The following is a 26,826-nucleotide window of genomic DNA, read 5'->3' on the forward strand; positions in this document are numbered from 1 at the left end:
CACCCATTGTTCAACCTGTTCGGACTGCTCAGGCCTCTAGCGCAGAATCTGGCCGGAATTGCGAAACGACTGCATAGACCCAAGTCGAAAGATGAGGCGATGATACCCAAGTGGATTTGAAGTAGCTGAGGTCATGGGAAAGACCGAAAAAGCGCCACGGTCGGGATGAATGGAAATCGGCGCGACCAGACGTTGGGAACTTCAGACCAATATTCTCCATTGTGCAGCATTGCAGCACAAACGTAGCTGAAAGTCGAGATTTGGACGTATCATAGTCGAGCCTGGTGCCTAGAAAAGCAAGATAGTCGTATGCAGCCACATGGTATCTGCAGCGTTGCAGTGGGTGTTGCGGGCGAGAAAGTTGGATGTTTGATTGTTGTGACCCGAGGCGAACAGGACCAGTAACACAGCTTGCACGCCGGCCGCTTCCCGAAGAGTCCGATAGGGCATTGCGGGTATGCGAATATGCCACTCAAAGTGCATAGGTTCTGGATCACGTCATCCAATGAGATGTGACTTCTTTACCGTGATGAGTGCGCAGCTAAACAGCACAACGACCTATACGTATAATGACATGCTCGTTTCTGCAAGGCACATGCGGGAGGGAAGGTGCCGGTGGAAGGGTGCCGCCGAAGCAACCAAGACAAGACACCACCTCAAGACACAACCTCCCGGGCAACTAACCAAATTCAGAAACGACATCTAGGATCTGCAGCCATCCGTGACTGCGCTTCCGCTGCATTGCAATCTGCATGTATCGCCATCATCACCTTGGGCGGCGTGCGGCGTGCCAGCTTGCCTCCCAACGTGCCAACGTGCCTAGCTTTCCCGTCCCTCCTCCACCCTCTTTCACTCAGATTCCGTCGTCTGCCTCTGCCGGCTTCCTTCAGCCACCACTGTACGACCAACACATCTATCTACGACGTACATGGGATGGGCCTGGTCTGCGGAGTACACACAAACACTGTTCGTACGCCATACCACCCCTGGAAATCGGCAGGACCAGCCAATGTCACAGGTTCAGCAAGCCACTCTCGCCCACCTAATCTCTAGCCATCTCGTCTCAATCATCCCATATTGACAATTTCGCCCGAACCTCGCCACTACTTGGGATGACGATGGTTTCCCGTCTTACGCCCGAATCCTCTCCAGTCATTCTGCAAGTTACCGTCATGCATGGCTCTCGGACGAGACAGTGACTGAGAGCACACCATTCCTGAAACATTGTTGCATGCCTTCGTGGAAAACACCGTATTGCTCCCAAAAAGCAAGCAACAACGGGAAGCCAACTCTATTGGGGTTAACGAGGCAAGAATCCACCTCCACACCGCCAGAGGTGTGCTTCAGGTCGGCCCCCAATACGTGATTTTTTACCACCGCTCACGACCTTCACCGTGGCTAGTGCCAAGCGGAGAACTTTGAATGCCCACCAATCTTAGATGTAGGCAACCAAACACCCTTCTACTTCCTCGAAAAGACCGATATTTCGTTCTAGAGCCAGAGCACACAAACCTTCTGTGAGGACTCGGTCTGAAGATCGCTGTTATCATACGAGCGTCCCCCCACCCACGACGCAGAGACAACGGCAAGCCTAGAGAGACACTCGGCCCGGTCAGCGTTATGTCTCTCCTAAAGTGAGATGCCCTCACAATCCCAGTGTTGCTCGCCCAAGTGGTGGACGAATAAGGTTACCAAGACCTCGGAAGGCCCTGCCAGCTTGCCGTGACCAGGGTTCTGGGACGAAAGTGGCTAGACGCCCAAAACCAGTTGTCCTGCAGCTTGCGGTATACCAATTTTAGCGCCCACAACCACCTTGGCTGGCGCAGGCCAGGTAAACGAGCGGAGGTTTTCAATGGTCAAAGACCCCTCAGAGGCTTGCTTTGCGGCAAGGCTAAGCTTGGTCAGGAAAGGACGGGAAAAATGCCTTTTCCTCTCTCGGCTGTTGATATCAGCTAGCCGTCTTGCGCTTCTTTGCTTACACGACTTCCTTGAAAGCACAATCTAGAGCCTCAGGAGATGGCCGATTTAGACCACGCTAAGTCAGGACAGCTCTGGTCGTTCCTGAGCTAGACTGCCCCATCATCCGCCGTTCCTCTGTCTCTAACCTTTTGTTTTGCTAGCATGTTGTTGATCATCAACATCGCTGGGATTTTCTCTGGCCGGCTTCGACTATTGTGTCTCCGGCGTGGGCGAGTGCCCTGACCAACACTGTCGTTGCCAGTGTCAGTTCGCAGGCAGTTTTTCCGGTTCGATGAGAAGAACTCTTCCGCGATCTTCCCGTATCGTCCCGCTGGCCCAGTGGCCCGTAATCAACTCGCCTATTCCAGATCGGCATCATCATCATCATCATGATGGTACTCGACCAAGGCAACGCCGATGAGCTAGCATACCTTTGCCTTCGCAGGGGTGTTTATGGCTGTTTCTCAGTCTAACGGCTTGGCCATGCAACGCTTGGGGAGGCATCGCTCGTGCGATAAGGCCTCGACTCTCCTTTGTCGTCTCCATCCACGCTACCCCCTCACGATGGGGGAAAGCTTCTCTGCTTCTTTGTACCTGACTACCGGCTTTCCACCCAACGCACGGGTGGCGCCAGCTTTTCAAGCACCAGAGTCAGGAAGCATGCTGCTTGTCACCAGTCCCATCTCAGCTAGGAGTCCGTCTTGAACGGACGACTAAGGCTTGTGGAACCCAGGTTTACTTGCGTGGTCGACCGGCGAGTGCTGGCGAGGCCATCCGTTGTTTGTCCCCCCCTCCTCAATACGATCCTTGACTAACGCCTTTCATTGCCGCATTGGAGGCGCTCATGGCCGCCCATATCGCTTTTGGCGTACTCAGCTAGACCAGACAATATTGCTCTCAGCTCCCGGTGGCCCCGTGTATGCGGCTTGACTAGACCTTTGTCCCCAGGATGGATGCCCTCCGCGCTTGCAGAGTCTCTACTATGGTCCCGTCTCACATATCTTGAACCGATTTCCCGTCCCCCCCTGAACTACTGGTTACCCTGACCAACACTCATTCCATTCGCTCACACCCAACCATCCTGTTCTCTCTTCACCTCAAGGCGGGAAGTGGTTTGATCAGTTTGTGGTTCATTCGTTTCACAGTCTCCACAAGATGAAGGCTTTCAAGACCTACTTCACACCCGACCAGGCGTCGGGTCAACCCGCGCCCGAGACGTCGAAGCCGAATACTTTGCAACCGATTGCACCGCAGCCGAAGCCGCAGGCGGCCGAGAGACCGGCTCCTTACCGGACACACAGCGCCAGAACATCCGCTCGACAGTCGACAGTGAGCTTGGCGCTCACTGCCGGTATGAGGGACAAGCATGCTAGCAGTATCATCGATCTCAGGGCAGATGTCACTGTACACAGCATCTACCAGGACCAGCTCAGGAAGATGTATGCTTCGGCATGGAATTTGGGCGAGGGTGTTGTTCTCAAGAAGGGTCGAAACGATTATGTCTGCGCTCCTCCTCAGCTTTCCACTGTACCCAATGGTTTCTTCGACATGGTCACCCAGCTGAACGTCAGCGTAAGTACTCATAGGCACTCGGTATAATAGTCAATTCTAACCACCTGCTTAGTGTGCCATGACCGTCAACACACCTGTCATCCAGTCCATCATTCACGGACTCCTGAGCAGCGGTGAACCCTTGAACTCGATTCCTCTTGCTGGAGGCTTGCAGCTTCAAGTCCTCCAGAGGATGACCGATCTACCTAGATGTCAGAAGCATCACTTTGCAGCATTCATTCTCGACCCCCCGGTCCTCACCGTTTGGGATGACGATGCCAACAGACTGCATGCTCGCGCGGAGAGCCTAGAGCACATGATCATCTCCTACATCTGGCGTAACGAGGGAGGTGACGAGGAAGATGGTGACGAGAAGAATGAGAAGCAGCCCGGTGTCAACATTGAGGAACTCTCACCAGCCGCGCTTGAGGAGGCTCTCAGGGCTGAGGTTAGACCAGTCCGGCTCACCAGTTCCATCATGGTTTCGGCGGCGCTTTGCTTGTCTGTGGCATGCTTGGGTCTCGGTTACCGTAACCTGGCCCTGGAGTCCACCATCGACGGCAGCTACACGCGTTGGGCACTCCTGGCCGTTACCCCGCTTACGCTTTTCATCAGTCTTGTGAGTATTGCGAAGCTGAATTGCCTGATTGTCATACACTAACGGACCGCAAGTTCTTCTTCTTGTCCATTTCCGGAAACATTTTCCAGATTCTCGGTCCCATCTCATCGGTTCACGCGAACTCCAAGAACTACTCTGGTAAGGCACCGCGCCGCCTTGGCCCTCACCGTGGCGAACTTCCCCACGTCACCATCCAGATGCCTGTCTACAAGGAGGGCTTGAACGCTGTCATCAAGCCCACGGTTCTCTCTCTCAAGACTGCCATCTCCACCTACGAGATGCAGGGTGGCTCAGCCAGCATCTTTGTCAACGACGACGGTATGCAGCTCATCAGCGAGGACGAAGCTTCGGCTCGTAGGGAGTTCTACGAAGAGCACAACATGGGATGGGTTGCTCGCCCCGCCCACAACCCCAAGCCTACAGACCCCAGCGTTCAGCCTTTCATCCGCAGAGGCAGATTCAAGAAGGCCTCCAACATGAACTACGCCCTGATGACTAGCAACAGGGTCGAGGAGAAGCTCAAGCAGATCAACCGCGGAAGCAGATGGAGCCAGGATAGTGAGGATCAGGCTTACGAGCAAGCCCTTGCTGAGGTTCTCGAGGAGTCCGAGGGCCGAACATGGGCTGAGGGCAACATCCGCATGGGTGACTATATCCTTCTTATCGACTCTGACACCCGTGTTCCCCGCGACTGCTTCTTGGATGCTGTCAGCGAGATGGAGGCTTCTCCCGAGGTTGCCATCATTCAGTACACCTCCGGTGTTATGCAGGTTTCTGACTCATTCTTCGAGAAGGCGTAAGTTGATCCAAGCCATCACTCCACACGCACACCAGCTAATTTTCTCTCGCAGTGTCACCTGGTTCACACAGATGATTTACACCATGATCACATTTGCCGTCGCCAACGGTGATATCTCGCCCTTTGTCGGTCACAACGCCATCCTCCGCTGGTCTGCTCTCCAAGATGCCGCTTCCTACATGGAGGATGGCTACGAGAAGTTCTGGTCCGAGTCTCACGTCTCCGAGGATTTCGATATGGCCTTGCGTCTTCAGACTTCCGGTTACTCAATCCGTTATGGTGCCTACACCGGCGATGGCTTCAAGGAGGGTGTCTCTCTCACTGTCTACGACGAGTTGGCCCGCTGGGAGAAGTACGCCTACGGGTGTAACGAGCTGCTGTTCCACCCCTTCCGTTTCTGGCTTACTCGCGGCCCCTTCACGCCCCTCTTCAGACGGTTTATCTTCTCCAACATTGCCTTCTACAGAAAAGTCACGATTCTGTCCTACATCGGCACCTACTACGCTATCGGAGCATCTTGGATTCTTACCCTGATGAACTACTTCCTGACTGGATGGTTCTTTGGCTACTACGACAAGTACTACCTCGATTCGTTCGCTATCTTCTTCTCCATCATCGTTGTTTTCCCTCTTGCCGGCAATGTTGCCCTGGCTGTGCTCAGGTACAGACTGGGCCAGAAGTCCCTTCTTGGAGCCCGTAAGTTTCCCTTTCATTTTCTGCAGCGACATCAGACAGCTAATCATTATATCAATATAGTCTGGGATAACTTCAAGTGGATGCCCGTATTCACCATCTTCCTCGGCGGTATTTCGCTCCACGTCTCCAAGGCTTTGCTCTGCCATTTCTTCGAGATCGACATCCAGTGGGGCGCCACTTCCAAGGAAGTCGAGAACTGCAACTTCATGGAGGAGATCCCCAAGATCATCAAAAGCTTCGCGGGCACGTTTATCTTCACAGCCCTTGGGATCGCTCTCATCGTCTGCGGATACTACGTCTTCCCCGTCCAGTGGCAGATTCGCTACTTTGCGACAATCTTCCCCGTGGCTATCTCCATCACTTCGCACTTCTGCCTCCCGGTGCTCCTTAACCCCGCTTTGATGAAGTTCACCTTCTAAACCGGCACTTACTTTACACGATCATTTAATGAACATACCAATTGCTTTACGTATAGAAATGGGATCTATAGACGGAGTTTAATTTGGCAGAAGAGGTCCTCTACGGAGGTATAGACTGTTGGCAGCGTTTTTGAATGAGTCTCTAACTCACTTTTTCTTTCCATCTGGTCTTGATGATGACGAGCATCGTTGTGGATACAGCATGATTTAATGTTTTCTATCTTTATATATACCAGGCATATCTAAGATGTCCAATAAAAGCAGATAACTAAAAGCGTTCCCATTGAGAAATAGAAATGTGACGGTGCCCTCCAATCCCACTCCACTCCTGAACCGTTGACCTGGCATGCGGCTACTTGATCCATGATCTTTGCAAAAGCATAGATAGCACCGGCGAGCCGACTCTAAAGCAATATTAACCAGCAGATTCGACTGTTCAAGCCTGCACCGAATTGAACACACTCGCAGTTCAAGATTTCTATTCTCGAACTCGACATCAATGAGCCGCATGGTACAGGGCAAGTAAATTAATAAGAGACCAGCAGATGCAACTGATCGTGAGGATCTCATCATCATTATCAAGCCATCGCATATGACAACGATTGGTGTCTCTAGACCTCATGCAAAGAAAGATGATTAGGCAGTCGATAAAATTTCGCAATATTTGCTAGCTAGCAGGTCTTCGCAGACCCAAATCCTGGAAAGCCATAAGCTAACAAACAGCTAACTGCGCATTCTTTCCCCCAAGGTAAAATGATCAAGATTGTCCATGGCTAACAATCACAGTAAAACGCCGTGTAGAAAATGCCCCGCCGTTCTTCAAGCTCTTCTTTTTTTGGTGAACCCAAAACGCCATTCCAAATGTGCCAAACATGAAAACCTAGGGGGTATTGGAGAGCAGCACAACCACCACAGCCATTACCCGTCCAACGGTCCCCCACACCCCTCCTCTTTAACCTCTCATAACAAGACCGACCCGACTCATCTAACTGTTCGTCGCAAAGAGGGTATCTTCGTCACGCAGGTACTCGCCGGCGTCGGATTGCCTGAAGCAGACGACACCGGTGGGATCGAGACGGCGCGCCTCGGCCGTGGAGCGAGCGGTGACGCCGAAGCCGAGGGGCTTGTCGTCCATGGCGTAGACGATGACGCCCTGGTGCTCGGGGCAGTCGTCGGACCAGCGGCCGACGTGGGCCTTTACGATGTTTCCGCCGTACAGGAAGGGCATTTCTCCGTTGGGCTGAAACATTTCACCTCGTCAGCATGTCTGTTCTATTATCCATGTGGACCCAAACTCGGACTCGAATGAATGGGGATGTTCTATCTAACATACCTTGACCCAAATCTTGTATCTTGCGTGCTCGCTGAGGACGGGGAGAGCGGTGACGTGCAAGCGGAACTTGCCAGTCTTTGTGAACTTTCCTATATTGCGCATAAACGTGGGGTGATTAGTCCATGTGTACGCAGAGAGTTGACTGGAGGTTTGGCTTGGTTTGGCTTTGCGCGCAGGAACATACCGAGGCAGATACCGATGCTGAGAAGCTTATCGCGGGCGATGCTGGTCGCCAGATTGGCGACGGAGAGGCGCACATAGTAGACACGGTCCTTGATCATGCGGAAGACGTAGCGATCGGGCTCGGGGCCGTTGTCGAGCGGGGCTATGAGGTTCTTCAGCGAGCTGCCCATGTAGCTGGCCAGCTTGTTGAAGAGGGTCTCGGTCTCTTTTTCTGTGAGGGGACGCATCTTGGGCTTTCTGGTGGTAGTATGGTTTTGGATCGAATGTGCTCGGTTCGGTATCGGCGTGATCGTGTCGGGAATCGGCGAGCTTTGTTGGACAGGATCTTTCGCAGTAGAGGTGCCGTTGCCGAAAGGTGGGATGCAGGTGCATCGCGATGCGAAAAAGGTTGGAGTAGCGGCAGAAACCCAAAAAATTTCGGGCGGTCTGGGGGCGTCCCGGGGTTTCCATTGGCTCAATGGCCAAAACCTCCACTAAAAAGTTCTCGATGGTCCCTCTTTACGCTGTTGGCGGTTGCAGGGTCCCCAAATCAATCCCACCGTACGTCGAGAAATTTCTCTTCCAGCGTTGACGAGAGCATTTCGAAAACCAACGAAGCGCCAGACACCACCGCCCGAATCCTCTCCGAAGTATTCTATCCCTTTCGATTGATATTGCAGACAAATCTGTTATCCCACAATGTCCTCTAGAGCTTCAAAACGCCGCAGGCTTACGCCGCCGCCCGAAGACGAAAACGACCACACCGGCAAATCGTCCAAGAAGATCCAAAAGTCCTTCTTCAAGAGCGCAGCCGGCTGGAACCTAGAGCAGGACTACGAGAGCCGCCCGCGAAAGGGAAAGAAGGACAAAAAGGAAAGCACCCGTCTGCCCATCAAGACGGCCGACGGTCGCCTTGAGCAGTACCGGTCCCTGCAGGGCGATGAGAACAACGACGATGCCGACTCGGTCGGGAGTGACGGCGAGTGGCTCGAGGGCCGCGAGGACGAGGAGGCCACCGCCGAGGCGGCCAACGAACGGCTGCGCCAGGATCGTAGGAAAGAAGAGGAGGAGTCGGACCTGCCCGAGCCCGTTCAGATCCACCAGGCCAAAGAGGAGCTCGCCAAGATCGCCATGGCGCTGAACGAGGATCCGGAGGAGAACGTCTCGGCCTTCAAGGCCATTGCAAAGATTGGTCAGTCACGCATCCAGGCCATCCAGAAGCTCGCGCTGGCCACCCAGCTCGCCGTCTACAAGGACGTCATCCCGGGTTACCGCATCCGGCCCGTCGCCGAGGACGCCCCCGTCGAGAAACTCTCCAAGGAGGTCCGGAAGCTGCGCGCCTTTGAGCAGGCCCTCGTCTCCGGGTACCAGGGCTACGTCAAGGAGCTTGCGAAGTGGGCAAAGGCTGATATACCGACCACGAGGAAAACGGGGCAGAGTATCTCGAGCGTCGCCATCTCGTGCGCCTGCACGCTCGTCAACGCCGTCCCGCACTTCAACTTCCGCAACGACCTCCTCAAGATCCTCGTCAGCAAGCTCTCCAAGCGCAAGATCGACGCCGACTTCCACAAGTGCCGCCGCGCGCTCGAGACGCTCTTTGTCGACGACGAGGAGGGCCGCCCCTCCATGGAGGCCGTCTCCCTGCTCGCCAAGATGATGAAGGCCCGCAACTTTGGAGTCGACGAGAGCGTTCTCAACCTCTTCCTCCACTTGCGCCTGCTCGACGAGTTCGCCGGCAAGGCCTCGCAGGACCGCGTCGACCGGGAGCGCGACCCGGGCGCCCCGCCGCCGCAGTCGCGCAAGAACTTCAAAAAGGAGTTCCGCACCAAGAAGGAGCGCAAGATGCTCAAGGAGCAGAGGGCCATCCAGAAGGACATGGAGCAGGCCGACGCCCTCGTCAGCCACGAGGAGCGCGAGCGCATGCAGTCTGAGACTCTAAAGCTCGTCTTCGCGTCCTACTTCCGCATCCTCAAGATGCGTGTGCCGTGGCTCATGGGCGCCGTGCTCGAGGGCCTGGCCAAGTACGCCCACCTCATCAACCAGGACTTCTTTGGCGATCTTCTGGAGGCCCTGAAGGACCTCATTCGCCACGCCCAAGAGGACGCAGAGGGCAACAACCGTGAAGACGACGACGACGAAGAGAACCAAGACGAACAAGACGATGACGACGACCTCGGCGGCGCATCTCGCAACACGAGCCGTGAAGCCCTCCTCTGCACAGTCACAGCCTTCGCCCTCCTCGCAGGCCAAGACGCGCACAACTCCCGTTCCGCACTGCACCTCGATCTCTCCCACTTCGTAACCCACCTCTTCACCTCCCTCCCCTCCCTCTCCCTCAACCCGGACCTCGAACTCACATCCAAGTCCCTCCACATCCGCCCCGCCCAGGCCGCCGCCACCCGCGACAACCGCGTCAACCTGCAGACCACCACCGTCCTCCTCCTGCGCTGCCTCACGGCCGTCCTCCTTCCCGCATACCAAATCCGCTCCGTCCCGCCCCTGCGCCTTGCGGCCTTTAGCAAGCAAATTATGTCCGCGGCGCTGCACATGCCCGACAAATCCGCGCAGGCGGCGCTCGCGCTCATGCAGGACGTCGGACACACCCACGGAAAGAAGATTGCCGCGCTATGGTGCACCGAGGAGCGCAAGGGCGACGGCAACTACAACGCCCTCAGCGACAGCGTCGAGGGCAGCAACCCGTTTGCGACGACGGTGTGGGAGGGCGAGCTGCTGCGGAGGCACTTTTCGCCCAAAGTTAGGGAAGGTGTCAAGTTATTAGAAAAGGAGATTAATAGCGCATGAGCATGAGCATGAGGTGTAGTTGGTTTGAGGCATCAGTCGAAGGTAATGTAAAAAGGAGTTGGGAAACATGGGGAAAAGTGATAAAAAGGGGTTGCCTTTTTATGGGTGTTGCGGGCTTTGGCATTTAGAGACCACGTACATATTACATACACCGCCCATGATCACAGGAGCCATCTTCAGGTTCGATCATGATACCTACCTTAGTAGTGTCTATATGTCTCATGTTGAATCGAGTCCTGGCATTCATGGTATTTTGAGAAACTGTGGATTGACTATTTACCTAGACTGCCTGTGAGGTATCATTCCTGAGCAAAGTGACCTGGGCAGCGGACTATGTAATACCCTCAGAAGCACAAGGCGGCTTCTGTACGAGTTATGTCGTTCCGCTTCCCCAAGTCGAGAAACCCCCAAAGCCAATATCAAAGCCAACCTTCCATCATCATCTTCATCATCAAAAGTCTCTGCCTCGTTGAATTCTCACGATCTTCCGACGCTGATGCTTAGGGGCTTCCTCCTTGCCCCTTCTCTGTAGCAGCTCAAGGTCTTGCCGCTACAAGGCATCATTGAAGAGCGCTGAGAGATCAGAGACGTTGTCGTAACTTCAACAATCTGAGGACACGGCTGCGGAAGTTTGCCTATCCTTATCGCGTCCATTTCATATCAGAGTAGTGCCCCTCAAAGAATTCGCAATTGCTGCCCTATCACAACAGGGCATCGATGAAATAGTCCAGAGTCGGCAACGGTGGGAAATGCATCTCAAGAACGATTCAGGCCCACATCGAGTCGTTGATGCCTCTGCGGCGATGGGCAGACGGCTGTGGGATTGGAGCACCAGCCAAAGGAGGACCGGACGAGTTGTTGAAGGCGACAGCCAAGTTGTTCGAAGCGCCGGTCGAGTTGTTCTGATGGCCAGATGAATTAATCTTCCGAACGGGCACGCTCTTCGAGGGACCGGATAAGCCGTTCGGATCCTTCCATTGAATGACCTGTAGATGATCGTCGGGGTCATCAACAGCGGCAGGGCTAGCGCCGAAGTGCAGAGGGTATTGGGCAGCAGCCTGAAGCAGTTTGGGGCAGTCGGGGTTCGAGTGCTCGTGGAGGATAACGTTGACTGCGAACTTGTTCTTCACTGCATCTGACGCACCTTTCATGCGAGTGAGGTCATGATCGCCGTCAGAATCCGTGTTGTAGCATGAAGCCGCCAAGCCAATAATTGGGTGGCTTCTCTTAGGGCAGTTGCAGTAGGGTTCCTGCATCCGAGGCTCCGCTGCTTTCTTTTTGTCGGTCGTCTCCTGTTGCTCAATGAAGGACTCAGTGTTGTTGATAATTCCGGAGTGAGCATCAGTGACGGGCACAGCGCCAGACTTGTTTCCGACTTCTTGAGCCATCCGAGCGTGGAACTCATGGTGGCCAGGAAGTTCCCGACCACTTTCGAGCTGCGCCAGAGCCCATTCGACGGAACCGAACTTGAGCTCTGGCTTAACAGCAGAGGTCTCAGTCTTCGTGGAGAAAGAGGCTTCAGCATATTGCTTGTTGTCAACGGTTTCATGAAGGCTAGGAGCCTGTCCATTCTGGTTAGACTGCGGCTGTGGCACCAACTCAATGTCTTCGGCAAAAAGAGCGAAAGCTTTGGCATTCAAGTTGGAACTGGCAGTAGTTCCCACTCCGCTCATATTGTTCTGCTCCCTGATGACTTTCGCCTCGTGAGCGATCCGCAAGCTCCTTCCTAAGCCACTGGGCTTCGAACGGACGGTCGTCTCTGGAGGGACGACAGCCTCCTCTTCCAGAGAAAGCGGAGGAGCGCTAGATTGAGAGACGGCTTCAGTGTTTCCGGATACGGCGGCTTTCGATGTCTCGGGGCTATCAATCTTGGCGACAGGTACGCTTGACGAGGCACGGCTGTTCGGAGTCTCCTTGGGAGGAGCGGCAACCGGGCTAGGCTTGGGCGTAAGCCAGTTGGCGAGGTCCTGGTTGATTGCTTTTGGAACATCAGAGCGAGCAGGAACCATATTCGCGGGCATCGCCGGCATCGCCGGCATCGCAGGTGTCGCAGGCGTTGCGAGGCCAGGCTGAGGAGACTTTGTGTTTGCCAGCCAATCCGCGAGAGCGGGATTGACGCGAGTGACGGCGGAAGGCTGGACTCTGGCTCGATTGACTTCCGGCTGCGTGAAAACAGCACGCGAAGAAGCGGGCATAGGACGGTCTCCGAGGATTAGCAAATTGAACAATGTACTCCCAAGGAGTCAACTCACTCATCTGAGCCGGAGGAGCATCGTATCGAGTAGGGGCGGCTGCTCTTCCGATGCCGCCAGGCCTGCTGCCACTGCCGCCATCGTTCATGCGTCCTCGTCCGCTGTTCCTGCCCCGACTACTGCCTCCCTTGGCTTTACTGAACTCTGCGGCAAGAGCTCTTGCTGCTGCCATCTGTTCAGCCTGTTTCTTGGGGTCCATGTTGCCAAACATCTTGGTAGCACGCCCTCTGTAGACCCGTGAGGCTGATGTTTCGGAACCTTCTCCAATAGATACCTAGTGATTTGGTTAGTATCAAAGCCCTCCTTGAACCTGGCCATAGCCTGGAAATTTGTTGGTCATTGGTGTAGAAGCATTCAGCAAAGGCAATGCAGAAGATGTAGAAAGTGTTGAGGTCGAAGATTTCAGTACAGAGTGCCGTAATAGTGTGGAAGGCATAGATCGACGGAAAGGCATAGACGCCATAAAAATCAAGCTCGTTATCTTAGGGAAGGGGCCTTCGGAGAGAAATACCCCCAATCCCAGTAGATAAGCCTTGATAAGGAGCAAGGAAGGGGATACTTAGTACTGACCTTGCTTCGGCAGATCGCCTTTCTCGGTTGCTGTAAAGAGAAAACTTGTCTGTGGGTGTCCTGCTCAATGCGGCGTCAATGTAGATTTTGGCCAGAGACGGCGCCCAAGGAGGGGAAATCCGATGTGTTTGGATAAGAATTTAGGTAGGTAAAGCTGGGAGAGAGCGCCGAAAAGATTCAGTCGAGTGCAAGGACACTAGACTGTCTATGAGATGCAGAGAAGGAGCCTTACCTGGTGGTCAAGTGAGGAAGGATAGCTTGCCTTGCCAACCTGGAAAAATGGGAAGGTAAGGTTGCTGGAACAGGTAGTCTTCGAGGAAGGTAGGAGTTTGGGAGAAAATCGAGGGCAAGCACAGGTGGGCTGCTCTGGAGAAAAAGTTCAGAGTAAACAAATTGAAGTCACCCGGCTTGAGGCATAGAGGAAAATGAGACGGCAACAGATATTGAGACGAAATGGGTCTTTGGAACAGTTGCTGGGACGAGTATATGGGACTGAAGGAATGTTTTTGTTGGGACGGCGTGAGGACTATCACCAGATGAAGTTGAAGGGTAGAATGATGCTGCTATTCTTGTGTCAAAGGGCCACCGATTCATGTGGGAAGGCTTGACGGGCTGCTATGCTGGGCGTGAAGGGCTAGATCATAGCTGCAGCAGAAGTAACAAAAAGAGAAAAATCACGGAGCTCTTCATTGTGTATCCGCCTTACCTGGCACTCGTCAGCTGATGGTCATGTTAAGTAGGAAAAAGAATGCATCTACTTAAGATATCAAGCAGGAAGCCAACATAATGCCAAATCACCTGTACAAGACAATCTTAGCCTACATTTGTAGGCGTTGTCGTTCCTCTTCGGTATCATGAGTAGATTGGGAGAAGCAGATGAATTGACAATCGGTCCCCCTATTGATTAGACTATTTGGCATATGCACTCCTTCAAGTAAAAGCCAATTCTGTATGGCAAAACCTAGCAAAATATCGGGATTCACGTTGGTAGGTTGACTTGCAGTACTGGGCGATGTGTGGGTATCTCATCTCCATCTTTTTTTCTCTGTAAGAACGCTCCCAAGTCGAGTAGAAATTTTGCGTCTCCGATCATCTCACGCTTTGCCGCTCTTCTTGGCCGGAATCATCTTTTCTTCCACCTTCAACTGCGTGGAACGGTAGACAGCATCTTTTGCCTCGTCCAACCAAGTGACGTGGATAGGCGAGACGTGCTTCTGAACGTAGTCGATCAGCGCCTTCGACATCGGGGCGCCGACCCGGATTGCAATCGACGAGACCCTCGGGATACCGACAGCAGCGCTGAGTTTCTCGGCACATGGCTTAGAGTATCCAACCAGTCTTGTTGCAGGCGCTGTTGCAGAAGTGTTGGAGGCAACAGCTACCATCTGGGGCAATTGACAGTTGAAGGCCGATGACTGGCCGGAGCGGGCGACGAAAATAAGGGCGTACGGAGCCGGGGTAGCTGCCGTTGTGCTGGATCCATCGGTGTCTGGTCCTGAGCCTTGCTGCGTCGATGCGAGTCTTTCGAGGTTGCGGGTGATGCTTGCCAGACCAACATCGACGAAGGAGGCGATTTCTGGCAGTGGTGGGCGTTCGCTCTTCTTGGGTTCCTTGCCAGTAGCTCCCTCTTCCTTTCTCTTCCTTTTGGCGGCCCGTTTGCCTTCCGAAGGCTTAACGTGCCTTTGGCGGTGTTGGCCTAGTGGTGTCAACAGACTGTGTCTGGTCAGCTCATTTCTAATATAGATACGTGCTAGTAGCCCGAATATGAAAGTTGGAGACGTACCTGCAAAGCAATTCCAGAATGGTATCTTGATCTTCAAAGGTGACCTCAGGCCTATAGTGTGTAAGTAATTTGGGTACCTTAATAAACCCGTCAAAAGCTATCCTACCATTGTACTGCTGAAAATGGTGTGTCAACTGAATGCACCAACTTTTTACGCACTTGGTTTGCCATTATGGTGTATTGCTCAAAGTGACCAGACGTCACGATTGGTCGTTTGAAATATAAGTCAAGGACTCGAGCCAAAAGCGAACTTAGTACCGTACTCCAAAGGGTGAGTTTCCAGGTGAATTAGCCGAACGGGGCAGATGAGTAGAGCGTAATGGTAGCCCCGAGAATCTCGGTTGCAACTGAGAGATGTTGGACTTGATGGTCCACTGAAGGTAGCTCAGGGGCCGACAAACTAAGACTTGAAAGATGGAGTTGGGTGGCTGGTACTCGAGAAGGTCAAATCGTGGATGTGTATTGGCCCGTAAAGCCTGGTCGATGCTGACAGGAAACAGCAAATAACCGAGATGAGCTTGGCTTTTGGCTTTTAATATCGGAGTAACGATAGCAAAGGGTGCTAGACCATTAGTTGTTGACCAAGATGCACGGCTTGAAGGATCAATACCAACAGCTGTGAGTCGTTGCCCGAAGAAAAGAAATAAAGACAAAAATAAAACTCGTCAGTCGGGAACAGCAAGGGGACTAATTGGCCTTAGCGGCCGATAGACAGATAAGCGAGGTGGCACTAGCGCCACATGATGGATCATCAGAGGGGAAGGAAACAGATGAACGGGCATCGAAAGCTTCAACTTTGGAAGTTGGAGGGTGACGATGAGTCGGATCAGCAGCTTGGCGGACGGCTGGAAAGTAATGTGGATAGTGACAGAGGCTGGTCCTTGACTCGGGCCTTTGGACATCCTCTTGAGGTCTCTAAGGTACCTGATCCCGATGATGTCGATGCGGGCCGTCGGCTGAATGTCGACGTTGGGGTCGTTGAGGCGAGTTTGCATGGACATGGGCCGCTAAGAATACCGGCCCCGCATGAGCTCCAAGCCCCTCGAGGGGGCACGGACGGACAGCTGCGGGTGGAAGAGCCGGGTCGCGCAAGGGTCGCTGAGAGGCCGAATGCGACGTTGAGTTGTGACCAGAGTGAAGGAAGCTTTCCATGTGTCATCCGGTCGGTTCCAATACGAGGCGGACTTCAAGAGACAGCATACGAGACGACTCAAATCTGGCATGGGCTTCGGGCCGGGTCTGAGGGTTCTCTGCTTAGGTAATTTACCCTCGTCATACCTACGGTGGCCGAAGTGATGACAAGCTGGAAATCCGGCTGGTTCCGTACAGATACTCGTATGGATGGGACTTAATCGGAGCATGGAGGAGCCCAGCTTTGGGTCGCTGCCTGCTAGGAGCAGCCGGTGAACCAAGCTGCCCATCCAAGGTCACCTCTCGCCCAAAGAAGCATGGAGCACTCTCTGTCGAGGTTCAGAAACTTCTATCTCGTGCTATTCGATGGACTTCGGCACTGAAGACGATGCTGTTCGAGCTTCCATCGGCGTATCATGACATGTCAAATAATATGAATTGACTAACTCTAGTCAGTGGGTGCTGAAAAGTGATTATGATATTTGACGGCACGCCCTCGGCCAAAATGCCATTGTCGCATTTCCAGGGCTCAGGCCAAACTTGGAGATACGAGCACACTCACCTTCAAGTCACGTATGAGCGTTGGAATGTTCCTTGGCAAGCTGCCCCACTGTCAACGTTCTTGGGCTACCCACCGGGCCCTGTACCTGGATGCATTGATCAATGACAATGCTTCATCTTTTTTGTCTCGCGTTGCTCGGGAGCATGGCCGTTCCTTCTTTGACCTGGGTGCATTTCGTGAATGAAAGACCAAGTTCTCTCCCTAGGAAGGGACAAGAAAAGAAGTTTCTCATATAATTGACCGCTACTTGCTTCTAGATAGCATCTTATTATTTTCCTGTCTATTTGTGTAACTTAAGTTAGGCAGGTACAGACAACAATCTGTAAGAAGAAAGGCAATTTGCTCCTTCATCGCCTGTCAGCCACAAACAGTGGACCAATTGTAGTATCGTTCCATTACGGAGTGCCTAAGGAGAGCCTGCCGCTCGTCTGGCGCCAATACGTCAGATTGTAATTATTCTCCAAAGCGAAGTCTGGGATGCCTTGGATAACTTCAGTGCTTTACTTCAAGGCGAGGTGATAGTTAATAAAGGAAAAGAGAGAGAAAAAAGCTGCTTCATGTCGCTGCGGCTTTATGTGTCGCGAGAGCTTGATGTGCCATTTGCAAGGGAAGGGTACCTACGTACCTATGTACGTCTGGAAGGTCCCGTCATCTCTGGCCGTCTCCACTTTCATCTCTGCTGCCTCAGGTACTTGGTACCCTGACTACCTATTCGTAAGGTACCGTGAGGTAGGTATTCTCCTCAAGCTTGAGCCACACGGGCACCAAAGACCTCGCATTGCACCAGCACCCCACCCCGCACCTATCATCTCGAGGACCTTATCGTCCAAAAGCTTCTGCCAGCACCTCATCCTCAACCACTCTGACCGGCGGGCGCTGTCTAAGTAGGTGAGCAAGAGAGACCCAGAGAGGTATGCCTTTTTTTTCTATCACGTAACGAGAAAATTTCTGTAGAGGCAGACATTCAATGTTCATCTAACACCTCTCTTCAGACTCAACCCAGCTCTTTTCACCTGGACATCTTTTACCCACGCATCGCCCTGATACCTACTTTTAGCCCAGCTCCTCGGGGTATTTAGTCAAGCTATCGTATCTACAAATCGTACTAGGTACCTTACCTTATCTCATAAAGCGAGCCAAGATACCTTATACCGGAAGCTCAAAGCTTCCATTTCTCACAGACGGGAGCTGCACACTACCAACACTCCGACCGGACAACGACCAGTACCACCACCAAAAGGTAAGGTACATGCCGTAATTGTCCTGCTCATACAAATCATGCACCAAAGCAGGTACCTAGGTTTCTGCCTTCTTCCTCATTACCTCATCTCTCTTCCCCCCAATCCGCTCGTCTCCAAAACAGACGAGTCCCCCCTCCCCCTCCAAAGCTCTTAGCTCTGGTGGATTCACGTCCTCCACGTCTGCACCGCGTCTCTCTTAAGCACCCGAAAGGACCGACGTGCAACCCCTGCTCCCTCCCCCAAAAAGCCCACCTTCGACACGCCGCCGTGTGCTTTCCATTTGACGTTCCTGCTGCGTTAGACCTCAGCCTGCACGTTGCTATCGTCACTGTCACCCTCACCTTGACATCTTAGCGCCGACCTCCCCGACTTTTTCACCTTTCCTTCTCTCGCCTTTGCTTTGAGGGATCAAGCTGCTGCAGCCTGATCACCCATCTTTTATCCACTTCTCCAAGAGAAAAAAAAAATCCCCTATCATCACTGCACCAACATACCTCCATCGCGGTTCCAATCATCACTACCAGCCGACAAAAGAACCCACATGCTAATTTTGACCAGCTGCTACCGAGTCGTCTCTCGCGCCCGAGTGACGTCTCTGGAGCTCCAGGACCCGCGCTGCAATACTTCATTGCATCAACCAGATGGACCTACCAACAGGATCCTCGGAAGCACCAGATCGTGCGGTCTCTTCAGAGCCTAGCTCAACGAGGCCAAACCCCTTCATCGACGGCGACGATTCTTCTAGGAAACGACGCCGAACGTCCATGTCTGGTGGCTCCCGGAGCCTCTCCGTCGACAGCACCAAACTGAGCACCGATACCTCAAGCTCACCAGCTGCAAACCACCCTGACGAAGCTGCCACACAAGACTCCGCCATGAAGATAGACACACATTCCTCTACCCCGCAAACACCAGAACGGCAGTCGACAGCTCGAGAGCCTCCGACAGAACCTTCCTCCAGCCGGGTCACGATCAACCTACGCAATGCCACCCAACCCGACCCTCTCTCCTCCTCTCCTGTCTCGCCGACACCCCGGACTATACCAGACCAGGCGACTGAACCTTCACAAGGTGTGAAGAAGAGCGTTGAAGACTTGGACGAGGTCGACATGGCGCAAGCTCCTATCGAGATCACCGATACCCCGCCTTCTTCGTCGTCAAGCCCACAGAGCCCCGAGGTCGAGGTCGTTGCAATAACCGACGACGACCAGGATGCTCCGTACGACGACGATGTCAGCGTCATTCGCGAGGATGCTGCATCCTTCGACCCGACCCCCGATTTCCCATACCACGAGGCCCATGAGTCACTTCCTGATACTGTCACGAAGCTAGTTCAGTACCTAAGTTCCCGTAAGTCTTATGCAGCTTAAGCTCAAGCTTAAGAAAGCTTGTGCCGTTCTAACTGAGTACAGAAGCACCCCCGGAAGAAGCTGTGCTAGAGTCTCTGTGTGCCTGGATGGTCTCATACGTTAAATACGTTGGCCTTGTTGGTGGCAGGGTCGCCTACGAGTCCCAGGTAGCTTATCACACCTTTTGGCACATGTTTCCCGAGATCGCCTGGGCGCTGGCAACGAGAAAGTCAGTACTATGGTTTTATCCTAATTTAATGATCATTTACTCACGCATCTTCTGCAGACATCCGATTCCATTGGAAACCCGGCAAACGATTGGCCAATTTTTTCACGCCTATGCCAGGATGACCGCCCATTTTGTCGAATTCGATTTCATCACAGCTCAGGCTTTTCAGATGTCTCCAGGCGACGAACGGCGTCAACCAGAATTTCTTCTATTTCGCTTTTTACAGCCCTTGACGTCATTCGCTAAGAGAGAACATAGCCGGGCCCAGAATGGTCAAACACCTGACGAAGAGCTGCTCAGCACCGACATGCTGAATACTTTCCAGGCGGGAATTGGCGGTATCAAAGGATTGATCAAGCTAGCTCAGATGCACCTGAGCAATGCGCCGAGATATCAACATTTAATGGACGTGCTCGCGCCGATATGCAGCGTCGCTGCACACATCCTTCAAAAGGTTGTTCAGGGTATCCACCGAGAAGCCTCCCCCCAAAGCCTAGAGATGGCGAAAGTCAGAGTGGCGGACGGTCATCTGCTGTACAACCTAGCTTCCAACGCGTTTTCCGCAACGATCGAAAACAAGGTTACTCAGCTCTCAAACGACACGACAACAAATCTCATCCATTCGCTCTCGGAAGTTTTCAAAATCTGCCTTAATGGGGAACACAGGCTGGCCACAGAGCGTCTGAAAGCGTACCAGCAAAAACACCCTGAGTTGCCCCCCAGGTTCATCCCAGAGGCCATTTCGCTGGAATGGCGACTTGGGATATACGGAAAGCTCATCACATCGAGTCAGATGCAGTTGCGTGTCCTGGCAGCATCGAACATGTGCCACGATCTGGTTACTTGCTGGAAGAGGTACAGCGACAATGAAGATGAGGAGTGCAAGCAGTTTTTGAACTACGTGGCCGAGTACCTTCTTCGAACCAAGTTAGTCGACTACATCTTGGGACCGACATGCCATCCCGAAATCACAGTCGAGAGCGGTAATATCGTCGGGTTCCTGGTCGTTACTCGCCTATATCGTAGCGGGCAAACCGATCTGCTATGGCAGACCATCACCACTGCTCAAGATCCACGAGTTTCAGAAGCATTGATTCGCATGACAACGGGAATCACAAACTTATTCTCCAAGGAGGAGCTACATTATTTGTGCGAAAAGATGCAAACCTTGCCCGTCGAGAATTTCACCACATCTTTACGGGGACTTTGCGACCAGAGCCTGAAGTCTCTCCAGCACAAGACCCAAATTGCGGGTGAGTCGCAGAGCGTGCTGCCGTTGAGCATCTGCATCCGACTTTTGCGAGAATCCTCGATATATGTTTCGGACTCGGTCGTTGCTTACCCAGACGTTCATCACTTTGCGATGACCAAGTTCAGAGAACTAGTAAGAGACGGCATTGAACCCGAAGTGCGGAAAGAAATCTATCTCGACTGCATCAAAGATATCGCTGCAAAGACACCGACGACATTGGGCACTCTGTCATGTCTCTCAATGGCATTGCGGCCTGCTGTGGCGTCCGAGCTACGAACCTTGACGACAGACCATAACTTGACGTCATTGCTTATTGATGAGCTTGAGCATGCGATTGAGCAAGGGAAGCAGAATGGCATCAGAAGGACCCTCGGCGGAGCGGTTAACCATTCTCGAAGAGATCTCATTGCCAACATCCTGGCTTACGAGCCGTCAACAGTCACATCAGACCTGGGACCACGCCTTTGGGGTATGCTCGTGGGGCACGGTGCAGCGGGTCAAGACGATCGGGATGACGGCTGGAAGATTCTGAACTCTCTCCCCAAAACGGCATTTGGCAACCCTTTCTTATCAGTCTGCTTCAGCGACTACCTGCCGAATCTTCCCCGCGATTGTCTCTGCGGAGGAGCATTGGAATTCGTCAGAAACGCCGTTCTTCCCCGTGTCAATGACATCAACGATATCATACTAGACGACGTCGAGAGTCTCGCACAGAGCGGAGTCGAACAGCTTTGGCGCATGATTCTTGACGCTGAAGATGGAGTAATGGTTGCCAAGGACCTGCTCTTTGTGGATGCTGCGATTCAGACGCTCGTAGGTGACATTTATGTTGATAGTAAGTCTATCATGGCATACCCTCATCACAGAGCTTGCCAGGTTCATCTAGGTCTCGTAAATCGATGCCTCGAGCAGATGCTAGACGCTGCAAAGCGGTTGGAGGCTTTCGACGGCAGCAAGCCTAGCGACGATAAGTCTATGGCCATCATATCAACCGAGGAGCAGACTCTGGAACAAGAGCGAACTTTCAGCCGATCTCTCGCGGTCCTGCGGCACTTCATGAAAGCTCACCAAGCCAAGGACCACTTCTCTGCCCCCGACCTGCGTGCCTTAACACCTGGCTCACCGAGCATAGCGGAAGGAGAGTCAGCTGAGCTCAAAGTCCAGTCCTTTGATGGGACCAAGCAGACAGATATCATTCCTCTCGAAGTCGGACGACAGAACACAGCTGCCTCCCTTTTAGCGAGTATCAGGCAAGCAACTGGCTTCGAAAACTACCGTATTTACTACCGCGGCCACCCGTTTGCACCCAACGAAAATACCGTTTGTCAGTCTCTCGAAGACTTGAAGATCCACGATGGTCTCATCCTGGTCAAACGGGAGGAGAACGGTACAGCCATGGCGTCTAGAATCAAGCCAGGTGCATCCCTCTTGGAAATAGAAATCCTGGGCCACTTTGAGCAGCTTTGGGACTATTTGAGTATGAAAGAGGCCATTGCCACAGAGGTATGCATTTGAATTGTCCAGGCCTCCTTTCAATGAGCTAATTCGGTCACAGATGCACACGTTCCTCACCGGGTTGCCTGCCGATACACATATGTTGGCTACCTTTGATTCGCCAGATACCTCATATCGACAAGTTTTCCCGTCGGGCCAGCCATTCAAGTCGCTCTATGCCCTATACGCCATGACGGAGTACATAGGAGCTGCTGTCCGTCGACTGAACGAGGCTACGGTGACACTTACCGATGCCGTTGACGCAGATATTGATGCGTATCTAGACGCGCTTGTCAGGGTGAGAGCGCTGGTTGTGGCGGCAATTTCTGATCGTGAAATACTTGGTGACTGTGCCTCTGGAGCTCTCCAGAATCGTCTGACTTACAACTTGATGAATGTCTACGGACTGACTTTCAGAGGTGAGTTGCGGAGGCCTTTTAGACTTGGACTATCTAACGTCACAATAGACCCTGACATCGAAGAGCTCGTCGTACGGCCTAAGCCGGTGGCTATGGCGCCTGCAGACCGCCTCGTCGAAATTCTTCGGTCAGCGGTGTCTGCTCCTAGCCACAACGGCTTAGTTCCCCTCATCGCATCGACGTTTTCGGCCATTCTTCGAAGCGCAGCCGTCGACTCTACCTTCTGGATGTCTCTGAAGGCATTGCCTGATCTTGAAGAGTTGATGGGAATCTTGCTCCTCGATGAACCTTCAGATGCAATTCGTGCGAACGTCGCCAAGCTATTGGAAGAAAGAGTAATCATGCCCTACGAGTACGTATTGCATACTGGAGAGCATCTTCCAAGCTCTGACACATCAAACAGGTCCAACACGAATACCAACTCGTTCTGCGCATTCCTGTGGCCAATGTTGCACCGACTAATACTCAGAGCAGCAGAGTCTCCCAGACAATGCCAGCAGGTGTTTGACTTGTCGCTTGCCCTGTTACGTGAGATGGCATTCGATGAAGCGGCCGTTGTGGACATTCCTGTTTTGGCCAGCGATTGTGGCAGGCTCCTGCTTGAGCACGACTCTACCGAGGTAAGCAGCGCTGCTAATGGCCGTTTGAAGTCAAGTGCTGACCATGTCAAGCGACTCGGGCAAGCCGGGACCGAAGATGCCGTGGCCAACGGTTTAGTGAAACTGATCCAAAGTTGCCTTGACGAGGGATCGGATGTGTATTTGGAAAGTAGCCTTCCAGCGTAAGTGAACAAAAAGGTACCGTGCAATACTCCGCATCGATATTAACTATCAGCGCAGAGACCTTGGCCGAAAGCTGTTCTGGAGACACTTGTTTCCACAACCAGGGCAGCACAGCCTGAGTTCGATCCGAAATTTTCTCCTGTCGACGAATACTAGAGGGATTCTTGCCGAGATCGTCTTCGACCTAGTGCGTGATCGAGACTTCGAGTTCCTCGCTCTGCTTGAAGCCCTTGAATCCCTGGTTCCGTTCGATGAGTTTGATAACGGTTTGTTCATCCATTCCTTCACTCCTGAGGGGCGCGGCTTATGCAAAACAGATCCATATCTCTACGAATTGCAACCTTCATTCGACAGGATGTCTGCCGTGAGGGCTCCTTGTGGCTACGCCGGTCTCCGGAACCTGTCCAACACTTGCTATCTGAACTCGCTCTTCACACAGCTCTTCATGAATACAGGCTTCCGTCGATTCATGATGAACGCCCGCATCCCAGCCCAATCCAACACCCACGGTCTGCTCAGAGAGACGCGCAAACTCTTCGCTTTCATGCAGGAGAGCTCTCGAAAATTCATTGATCCCAGCCTCCTTGTCGGGTCTATCAAGACATATGAAGAGACAGTCATCGACATCCACAACCAAATGGATGTTGATGAATTCTACAACCTGCTTTTTGATCGCTGGGAAGGACAGCTTTCAACGGCAGAGGACAGAAAAACACTAAGATCCTTTTACGGCGGTCAGCTCGTACAGCAAGTCGCCTCCAAGGAGTGCGAACACGTTTCTGACCGACTAGAGCCATTCTCGGCGATCCAGTGCGACATCAAGGGCAAAAGCACCCTCCAAGATAGTCTTCAGGCCTACGTCGACGGGGAGATTATGGAAGGAGACAACAAGTATAAATGCTCGAGCTGCGACCGACATGTGGACGCAGTAAAGAGGGCTTGTTTGAAGGACATTCCGGATAATCTGATTTTCCATCTCAAACGGTTCGATTTTAACCTGCGAACTCTTATGAGAAGCAAGATCAACGATTACTTTTCGTTCCCTACCAAAATCGACATGCGGCCATACACCGTTGGGCACCTTGACTCTCCTTCGGAGCCTGGCGAAGAGGACATGTTCGAGTTAGTCGGTGTTCTCGTTCACGCTGGTACGGCAGAATCCGGTCATTACTACTCATACATCCGGGAAAGACCAACTGCGGCCTCCTCGGAGGCTTGGTTCGAGTTCAATGACGACCTTGTGACGCCTTGGGACCCAGTCAAGATGGAAGAGTCGACTTTCGGTGGCACGGATGGGTCCCTGGAAACCGGCATAGCTTACGACAAGACGTACAGTGCATACATGCTCTTCTACCAACGATCTTCCGTATTGAAAGCCGAGCAAGAGAAGTTGCAGCCCCAATCTATCCCGACCCCATTGAAGGTGGAGGTCCCGCTCGAAGTCATCGACCATATCAACGGGGAGAACACGTTGCTCTTACGAAGACACTGTCTTTACGATCCAAACCACTCGAAATTCGTTCTTCGGATGTTTCAACATGCCATGATGCGAAACGGTGGGAAATGTTCTGACACACACGTCGTTGAGCAGCATGCGATGTTCATGTTCCTTGGCCACCTTGACCAAGTTGCATCACGAACCAAAGACCTCCCCGACTTTGAAGAATATCGAGACGAGATTGAGCATGCCATTGTCAATTGCGCTAATTGTGCAGCGGACTTCTTCGATTACTTCCAGGAGAGGCACGAAGCATTCCGGCAACTTTTGCAGAGAAACCCGGACCCTGCTATCAGATACTCGATTGGCAGCCTCTTCCTCACAGCCTTGCGGCAGATCAAGATTTCTAGGCCAGAAATGTGGGGACTATCACAGGACGAGCTGGTAGAAGACCCTGTCATAATGCAGTGCGTTCAGCTGCTCGAGGCGCTATGGAACAATTTTCACGCTAATATCAGGTCATGGCCTGAAGTTTTCCAAACTATTCTGGCCTTTGCGCAATTGGGCACCTTGGAAACTGCTGTGCTCATGGCGGAAAATTGGTTCTACAGGGTGCTACGCATTGTCTTTGCTGATGCCAACATGGACCTTCCCAGCAACTACGCTCGAATGCTTACGAATGTCATTCGTCGTATCAGCAATACGCGCTCAACATCGTACGAAATGATCATCCAGCTAATCGATCACTTCATGGATGCTCTAGAGGATGTCCTTGACGTTCACACAATCGTGGAAAGTGCCGAGATGCGACTTGACATCTACATGGAACATCAAGCGCCGAAAATGTCATGGACTCCAGAAGAGATCAACGTCTTGACCCACGAGTGGAAACAGGACGCAGGCAGTACTTTTGTCAAAAAGCTGATCGATATCGACCAAGAGCCTACTTACACAACATCGATTATCAAAAGGATCATCAATCTGAGCCACGACATGGATAACAGAGTCTTCACGCTTCTCAGAAATACGATTACTGGCGGCGCAGTACAGTACTCTAACGCGCCCTACATCAGGGCAGCTGCGATATACTCCCACGAGAGCAGGAACACTGCCAATATCCAGACCCTCTTCCGCACCATTGCTTTTCAGTGCAGGGCACTGCAAAATACGGATGGGCAGGCCTTTCTGGATTTTTTCCGACTTGCCTTTGTGCACCTGCAGAACGAAAGAGAGGAGATTCGGGTCATACGGTATCCTCAATACTTCGAGTTTATCCCTATGTGGGCACCTCCTCTGTTGGGCTACTACGACGCAGATGTGCGACAGGGCACGGAAACTCTCCTCTATATGTGGTTCGAAAACCATGACTTAAATGATGACGAAGACGACAGTTTGGCGGTCATTATGAACGCGACGGCACGGAAGCTTGCCATGAGCTGCCTGGTATACCTTCAAGAGTCCTTTGTCAAGCGACGTGCTCAGGTGGCGAAGCATTCCACCGAACACCTGCAGGCCATTATTGCCAAATGTGAACCCTTCTTTGGGGTCGACCTGGGGCTTGAAAATGATCGCCTTATTAGCTTTGCAGAATACCAAAACCTCTACCACTGTAAGTAATCAGGTGTTTGATGATGGGGTTCCTGCTAACACCCCATGCTAGCTGTCCTTGAGCCATTGCGCCGCATGACGGTTGAAGAATTGGAGGATGAGGGCTCCGGTATGTCTCCAGGACTCTACAGTGATTCAGACACCCTCGGCTCGGAACCGTGACGGCTGACTGAATGGCCGTCAAGACTGGGAGAATTCGTGCGGGTCCTCTGAGCAGCTGGAAAGCATTGCAGACATCAGTATGCAGGCGGCTGGCGACCTTCCAGAGGCAGATCTCCAGTGACGGCAACCGCCGGCAACCCTGACGAATTGAACGACTGCGACATCACTTGCGAACATATCTGGTGCGACGTGGTAGGAAACAGACCAACCGCGA

At 52.7% G+C, this 26,826-nt stretch overlaps 8 protein-coding genes across 8 annotated transcripts; 3 read left to right on the plus strand and 5 right to left on the minus strand.

Annotated features, from left to right (window-relative positions):
* Positions 1 to 935: 935 nt before the first annotated feature.
* BDZ83DRAFT_613248 (uncharacterized protein) lies at positions 936 to 1,915 on the minus strand. Its single transcript, XM_060507748.1, has 2 exons — positions 1,650 to 1,915; positions 936 to 1,602 (listed from the first exon to the last, which is right to left on the minus strand). Exon 2 carries the CDS (start codon positions 1,548 to 1,550, stop codon positions 1,371 to 1,373), a length of 180 nt encoding a protein of 59 aa, XP_060367383.1. The 5' UTR covers positions 1,551 to 1,602; positions 1,650 to 1,915; the 3' UTR covers positions 936 to 1,370.
* A 1,199-nt stretch (positions 1,916 to 3,114) lies between these two features.
* Positions 3,115 to 6,043, plus strand: BDZ83DRAFT_717857 (glycosyl transferase family group 2-domain-containing protein; the record flags this gene model as incomplete). The annotated part of the gene is made up of 5 exons (XM_060511994.1): positions 3,115 to 3,531; positions 3,584 to 4,129; positions 4,183 to 4,925; positions 4,981 to 5,624; positions 5,685 to 6,043. The coding sequence occupies 5 exons, from the start codon at positions 3,115 to 3,117 to the stop codon at positions 6,041 to 6,043; spliced, it is 2,709 nt and encodes a 902-aa protein (XP_060367384.1).
* An 89-nt stretch (positions 6,044 to 6,132) lies between these two features.
* BDZ83DRAFT_212137 (uncharacterized protein) lies at positions 6,133 to 6,661 on the minus strand. Its single transcript, XM_060501715.1, has one exon. It carries the CDS (start codon positions 6,617 to 6,619, stop codon positions 6,251 to 6,253), a length of 369 nt encoding a protein of 122 aa, XP_060367385.1. The 5' UTR covers positions 6,620 to 6,661; the 3' UTR covers positions 6,133 to 6,250.
* Positions 6,662 to 7,028: 367 nt separating this feature from the next.
* BDZ83DRAFT_572679 (60S ribosome subunit biogenesis protein NIP7) lies at positions 7,029 to 7,786 on the minus strand (the record flags this gene model as incomplete). Its single annotated transcript, XM_060504537.1, has 3 exons — positions 7,029 to 7,283; positions 7,377 to 7,465; positions 7,561 to 7,786. The coding sequence occupies 3 exons, from the start codon at positions 7,784 to 7,786 to the stop codon at positions 7,029 to 7,031; spliced, it is 570 nt and encodes a 189-aa protein (XP_060367386.1).
* Positions 7,787 to 8,068: 282 nt separating this feature from the next.
* On the plus strand, positions 8,069 to 10,723 carry BDZ83DRAFT_212176 (nucleolar complex-associated protein). Its single transcript, XM_060501717.1, has one exon. It carries the CDS (start codon positions 8,238 to 8,240, stop codon positions 10,338 to 10,340), a length of 2,103 nt encoding a protein of 700 aa, XP_060367387.1. The 5' UTR covers positions 8,069 to 8,237; the 3' UTR covers positions 10,341 to 10,723.
* BDZ83DRAFT_212182 (uncharacterized protein) lies at positions 10,724 to 12,709 on the minus strand. The gene has a single exon (XM_060501718.1). It carries the CDS (start codon positions 12,533 to 12,535, stop codon positions 11,108 to 11,110), a length of 1,428 nt encoding a protein of 475 aa, XP_060367388.1. The 5' UTR covers positions 12,536 to 12,709; the 3' UTR covers positions 10,724 to 11,107.
* Positions 12,710 to 14,256: 1,547 nt separating this feature from the next.
* On the minus strand, positions 14,257 to 15,116 carry BDZ83DRAFT_572625 (uncharacterized protein; the record flags this gene model as incomplete). Its single annotated transcript, XM_060504532.1, has 3 exons — positions 14,257 to 14,875; positions 14,946 to 14,996; positions 15,052 to 15,116. The coding sequence occupies 3 exons, from the start codon at positions 15,114 to 15,116 to the stop codon at positions 14,257 to 14,259; spliced, it is 735 nt and encodes a 244-aa protein (XP_060367389.1).
* Positions 15,117 to 18,520: 3,404 nt separating this feature from the next.
* On the plus strand, positions 18,521 to 26,733 carry BDZ83DRAFT_572666 (ubiquitin carboxyl-terminal hydrolase; the record flags this gene model as incomplete). Its single annotated transcript, XM_060504535.1, has 10 exons — positions 18,521 to 19,229; positions 19,292 to 19,457; positions 19,515 to 22,212; positions 22,265 to 22,622; positions 22,671 to 23,242; positions 23,294 to 23,403; positions 23,462 to 23,670; positions 23,722 to 26,451; positions 26,503 to 26,559; positions 26,636 to 26,733. 10 exons carry the CDS (start codon positions 18,521 to 18,523, stop codon positions 26,731 to 26,733), a joined length of 7,707 nt encoding a protein of 2,568 aa, XP_060367390.1.
* Between the last annotated feature and the right edge of the window lie 93 nt (positions 26,734 to 26,826).

Source organism: Colletotrichum acutatum (genome assembly GCF_030867785.1).
Source record: "Colletotrichum acutatum strain CBS 112980 chromosome Unknown BDZ83scaffold_25, whole genome shotgun sequence".
NCBI lineage: Eukaryota > Fungi > Ascomycota > Sordariomycetes > Glomerellales > Glomerellaceae > Colletotrichum > Colletotrichum acutatum.